A 6,528-nucleotide genomic window follows, 5' to 3' on the forward strand; every position below is an offset into this window, starting at 1 on the left:
CACACCTGTTAGAATAGCTATAATCAACAGGACAAGTAATAACAAATGTTGGAGAGGATGCACAGAAAAAGGAACCCTCATACACTGCTGGTGGGACTGCAAATTGATACAGCTACTATGGAAAACAGTATGGAAGTTCCTCAAGAAACTAAGAATTGATCTACCATATGATCCAGCAATCCCTCTACTGGATATTTACCCCAAAGACTTGAAAACCCATTTCCAAAAAGATATTTGCACACTGCTGTTCATAGCAACATTATTCATGGTGGCCAGGACATGGAAGCAACGGAAATGTCCTACAATAGATGATTGAATAACAAAGTTGTGGTACATATATACAATGGAATGTTACTCAGCTATAAGAAGAAATGAAATACTGCCATTTGTGATAACATGGATGGACCTTGAGATAAGCATGCTAAGCAAAATAAGCCGGATAGAATAAGTTGAAAATCACATTATATCACTTATATGTGGGATATAAACCTAAAAGGAACAAATGAACAGGACAAACAAACAGACTCATGGACTTGGACTATAAACTAGTGGTTACCAGAGGGTAGTGGGTGGAGGAGGAGCGGGGAGGTAGACAGGGGTAAAGGTGGTCAAATATAAGGGGTACGGAGAAGATGAAGTGAGTAAAGGGGATCAGATATATGGTAGTTAAAGGAAACTAGACTTTGGGTGATAAACACACAAAAGAATATACAGAGGTCAAATGATAATGTACACCTGAAAATTATATAATTGTATTAACCAATGTTACCCCAATAAACTTAATTTAAAAAAATAGGAAGAGGACCTGAACAGGCACTTCTCCCAAGAAGACATACAAATGGCCTACAAACATATGAAAAGATGCTCAACATCACTTGCTATTAAGGAAATGCAAATCAAAACCACAATGAGATACCATCTCACACCTGCTAGAATAGCTGTTATCAACAGGACAAGTAATAAGTGTTGGAGAGGATGCGGAGAAAAGGAACCCTCATACATTGCTGGTGAGACTGCAAATTGGTACAGCCACTATGGAAAACAGTATGGAGTTTCCTTAAAAAACTAAGAATTGATCTACCATATGATCCAGCAATCCCTCTACTGGGTATTTATCCCAAAGACTTGAAAATATATATCCACCTGAAAAGATATTTGCACACCCATGTTATTGGCAGCATTATTCACCATGTCTGGGACATGGAAGCAATGGAAGTGTCCTACAATAGATGATTGGATAATGAAGCTGTGGTACATATATACAATGGAATATTACTCAGCTATAAGAAGAGATGAAAAACTGCCATTTGCCATAACATGGATGGACCTTGAGATAATCATGCTAAGCAAAATAAGCAAGACAGAAGAAGTTAAAAACCTCATGATATTACTTATATGTGGGATATAAACCTAAAAGCAACAAACAAACATGATAAACAGAGACTCACGGACATGGACAATAGATTAGTGGTTACCAGAGGGTAACGGGGATAAGGAGGCAGATTGGTTAAAAAAGGGTCAACTATGTGGTGACAGAAAGAAATCTTAACTATGGGCAGTGAACATACAATGCAAAATATATATGACTGTTGAACTGTACACTTGAAACTTTCTGGATTTCATTAATCAATGTCACCATAAAAAATAAATAAATGAAAATAAATAAACAAAATTGTAAAGCTACATGGGTATTAACACAGGTATTAGAAACAGTAATAAACATATAGGTGGATGTCATAGAGAAACAGAGCTTTCATGTAGATTTTTACTTGTCTTGGCTCTTTTTTGTAAGGTTTCGTCCTTGCTGAGTTGCTCTGATATCACTGATATTGAAGATAAAAATATGGAAAATTGTTTTTGAAAGCAAGTACAATGTGGAACTTTCTAATGTTCTCACCTCTGTATCTAAGAATACCCTACTCTCTATATAATTCACTCTTTCTGTTTCTACCTTAAATTTCCCTAATTACCTGGTGTCTCATCTGGTGTCTTAATTTTATTATCTACTGTATGTCTACAATTGTGGAGTCACGGAGGCTGCAAAACCTTGCAACCTCTCAGCTTCCATAATGCTGCCTTCATTTTCTTTGTTGTGGAGTGTGTAGATGATGGGGTTAAGCAAGGGAGTGATGACAGTGTAGAAGATAGCTACCACCTCATCCAGAGGTTCCTGTGAGCCAAGATGAAGGCAAATGAAGGCTAAGGGCACACAGTAAATAATAACAATGAGGTGGGCAGCACAAGTGGAAAAGGTATTGCGGCGCCCCTCAGCAGACCGTATCCACAGGATGGCAGCCACTATGTAGCCATAGGAAGTGAGGATAAGCATGAAGCAGGTGAGGGCCAGGAAGCCAATGTCTACAAAGATGACCAGTTTGTTGATGGTGGTGTCAGCACAAGCTAGACACAGCATTGCAGGGATGTCACAAAATAAGTAATCTGTGTGGTTTGGACCATAGAAGGGCAGCCGGAACATGAAGCTTGTTTGGAAAAGTGAGTCCAGGGTGCCTCTCAGCCAGGTACCAAAAGCCAGGAAGTTACAAACTCTACGGGTCATGATGGTAGCATAATGTAAAGGCTTACAAATGGCCAGGAAATAGTCATAAGCCATGAGTGTGTAAAGGAAGCATTCAGTGCAGCCCAGAAAATGGAAAGAAAATAATTGGATTACACAGCCCCCAAAAGAGATCATCTTACTATCCAAGAGAAAGTCAGTTAACATCTTGGGGACAATGGCAGAGGAAATGGTCATGTCCAAGAAGGAAAGGTGACATAGGAACCAGTACATCAGGCGGTGGAGCTGGGTGTCCACCAAGACAGTGAGAATGATGAGCTCATTGCCAGAGATAGTGAGGGCATAGATGACAAGGAAAGCTAGGAATAGTGAAATCCCCAACTGTGGTGGGTAGTGTAGGCCCACCAAAATGAAGTGAGACACAGAAATTTGGTTTCCACTTTGCATTTCCTTGCTGTTCACATCTGCAAAAAGAAGTAACAGAAGGGAAAACTCAATGCCCTTTAAATTCTCTAGGCATAATATATTTATTCTACGCCCTTCCCAAATATTGACAGAAAGGATCTCAGAAAGAGATCTCAAAAAGAGAGATCTTGCTCTTAACTGTTCTTCCTGCACTTCCCCTAAGTCCTGATTCTAAGATTCTTCCTGATTCCAAGGAGCAATTGTTCTCTCCAAGATTAAAACCTATGTAACAGATAATGTGTATATAATTCAGGAGAACAAAGGAAAGACCATACACAAGGCTTTTCACGTCAGGAAAAATTACAAGTATATAAAACCCAAATTGATATATGAAGAAATTCCTGTTCTGTTGTTTTCCTTCAATTAGATCTCTGATCTATGTATCAGAGAGTTAGATTACAATTTATTTATATTCTTAAGAACATGAGAGTTGGAGTTATATTTTTTAATATAAGTGTACCCTATAAAAAAACCTGGGTAGACTTTTTTTTTTAAACACGCTATCTGGACTACACACTGAAAGTAAAATATTCAGAAACTTGGAAGTTATATCTAGAACTATCTATTATTATAAATTCTATTTAAAAATACACATGCCATTTAAAATTATTCAGGATTGTGAAGCTATATAAAATCTCAGCCCTGGAGCACCTGTTGTTATTTCTTTTCTCTGCTTCTGGAAAAGTGTACTGCAGCTGTCTATTCATTCATCCATCAGCCCATTCATACAATTAGTAAGATATTATATCTTAAGAGCATGGTCTTAAGTTTAAAAATTTTACCTCTTCCACTTATATTCATTGGTAACCTTGGAAAAGTCATTTCACCTTTTTTTTTTTTTGCCTGTTTCTATAATTGGAGACAATCATTGTGCCTACTGGGATTTTTGTAAGAGTTAAATAAATAAATTTACATAATTTGCCGTAGCACACATAAACATTAGCTATTATTTTTCATCAACTATGTGCTGTGGTCCTGTGTTATTAGCAAATTTGTAGTTTCCACTGAATTGTCAAATAGTAGATCTGAGTCCTCAAATTTGAAGCATCATTACAGAACCTTTTCTCCCAGGAGTACTAGGGACAGGCATCTGCCACAGTAAAAGGAAAAAAATCAGGGAAGTGGCTAAGGGAGTGCCAGAGCTCTTCCAGACATTACGAGGTCATGTGAGGTATATTTTTCCTAGTGACACCTTCCTTCCACCAATCTTTGCTCTAATAGTCTGTTTACTAACTGGAGGCAAACACCCACACTGGTATGTCATCTTGCAAAAAACTCAGGGGTCACTCAGAATCACTCAGAACATTTCAGAGGGTATAGGATAAAATCTGATTTCCAGCAGGGCTCCTAATGGGAAAAAGAACCAAGGTTGCAGCTGGCTACTGCCATCTGGCTACTTCCACTACTCCTACACCATAAATCATCAGGTATTCATAATCTTCTCTTTCTCAGTCTTCTTCACTTTCACATAGACTACTCTTATCAGTGAAAACAGATTTTATGGGGACTGAGCAATTTCTGGGGTTATAAGACATTTTTTGTTAAACCTAGGAAAGTCCAGGGCAAACTAACACAGGTGGTCACCCTAAGCGAGAGTCTAAACCACATAAAAACTAAATAATCTCTCAACATATAGCTAGAGAATCTATTCTGAAACAATTTCTGAAGAAATTCTTGAGATTTTCCTGGGCTTTTTTTTTTTTTTAATAACATTTATTGGTACCACAGTGCCTAAAGGGCAAGTCCAAACTTATTGGTGTGGCCTATAGGAATAGAGAACCTCATAATCTGGTCTTGGCATACTTCCCTGACCTTCTTCCTCTGCACTGTCCCCCAAATTTGTGTTCTAGTCAAACATTCTTTCCTGTTTCTTTATGCATTAGTCCCTTTAATCTGAAATGGTCTTGTTTCTCTACTGCCTGAAAATTTTCTACTGATGTTTCAAGATCCATTTACATTTGATCTCCTAATTAAAGCCTTTCTGCCCTTTCCTCCAAATGTTCACTCTTTCTTCATAGCTTCCACGTTACTTCATTCATGTTTCTATGGACTTACTAAGTATGTTGCAATTTACTCCTCTGTGGGCCCAATTTCCCCCATTAGACTGTGATCTTCTATAGGGACTTTGTCTCATTTTTCTTTTTCATCCCAAGGTTGCAGAATACCTTGTACAGAAAGATTCTTAAATCTCGTTAAATAAATGCATTTGTCTGGATGTCTTCATTATCTAGGCACTGCATCCAAAGTCAGTTAGATCTTATAACCTAGTTCCAGAAATCATAAGAATTTCATAAGTACTAACTAGCTACACTATTTTGAACAAATCTCTTAAAATTCCTAGTCTCAGTTTGTCAGTTTATCATTTGTAAAATAATTGAATGAATGCATGAATGAATGAATGAATGAATGAATGAATAAATAAATAAATAAGGAGGAGGCTTTGGTGTAGATTCTTACTAAAAAAGAAATATTAACCTTTTGGGCAACCATATCAATTCACATTTAAATTTTTGTTTTTTCACACAGAAAATCATCTTTCTAGCCCCAACTTTTTCTGTACTATATATTTTTTCTCTTGTCTCCCAACTGCCTTGATATCTAAATCACCATTCATTTGTATAATTTATTATTCTCTCTGCACACAAGTAATCATTTCTTTTCCCTGGGAAGGTAGAAAAATACCCCTGGTTTACCCATTAAGAACTAAAACTGCTCCAGTTACATGCTTTATGCCATTTAGTCAGTACCACATTATATTATCAACATATCACATATTCATCTGTGTAATAAGAAAAGAAGCAGTTTTCACAAGAGTCTTGGGGGAAAGGACTTTAGTACTACTGATATACTAGCTTTATCTGGCCTTTTCAAACCCCGTGTGAACTGAACTAGGCTTAAGGTAGACCCTTTAACTCATCTGAGTCATAAAACCCTGAGAGGTAAATTTTCCTTTGGTGGGCAGACTACAAAGGTACTCTTCTTCCCCTCCAACTTATTTGTAAAGCATAATGCGATTAGGAGATCTTGACTGTCTTCTCTGTTTCCAATGTCTCTAACATATTTTCAATAAATATATATCTCAGGAGAATTTCCATTACTACATCTCTACCTCCCTTCTGGAGTTTTCTCTGCTGGTGGCCACTACCTGGATGTGAATCTGCCAATGAGGCCATGGTCTGCTGGTTGCCTTAACTTCTTTGTGGTCTTTGCTGTTTCCTGTGGAAGTCCCTTTTTGAATTTAACAAGTTCCCTGGTCTTCTCTTCTGACATACTCCTTGATTTTGTCATTGCACTCTTTCTGTACACTTCTCTGGCTCATCCCTCCTTTTTTTTTTTAGCCTTTTAGAAAGTGTTGACAGCAATGTCCCTAGACTTGGACCTTTAGGGTTTTGTTTTCTGGCAAGCAGCTTCTTCCTTCCTATTGTTCCCATGGGGTAGGGGCAGGAGGCTAATGTCATTTCTGCTTCACCTTTCAGGGGCAATTAACTTGCATGGAAATAAGTTGCAGTGGGTTTTGTTAACAGCAAAACAACTATTCCAGGAAGTTT

General features: G+C 37.7%; 1 protein-coding gene across 1 annotated transcript; it reads right to left on the reverse strand.

Moving 5' to 3' along the window:
- Window positions 1-2,028: 2,028 nt before the first annotated feature.
- OR10G6 (olfactory receptor family 10 subfamily G member 6) lies at window positions 2,029-6,268 on the reverse strand. The gene is given in 3 exon segments (XM_039874850.1): window positions 2,029-2,082; window positions 2,084-3,092; window positions 6,126-6,268. Coding segments are annotated over 3 exon segments (1,206 nt in total).
- Window positions 6,269-6,528: the final 260 nt, after the last annotated feature.

Source organism: Pteropus medius, unplaced genomic scaffold (assembly GCF_902729225.1).
Source record: "Pteropus medius unplaced genomic scaffold, Ma_sr-lr_union100, whole genome shotgun sequence".
NCBI classification, from domain to species: domain Eukaryota; kingdom Metazoa; phylum Chordata; class Mammalia; order Chiroptera; family Pteropodidae; genus Pteropus; species Pteropus medius.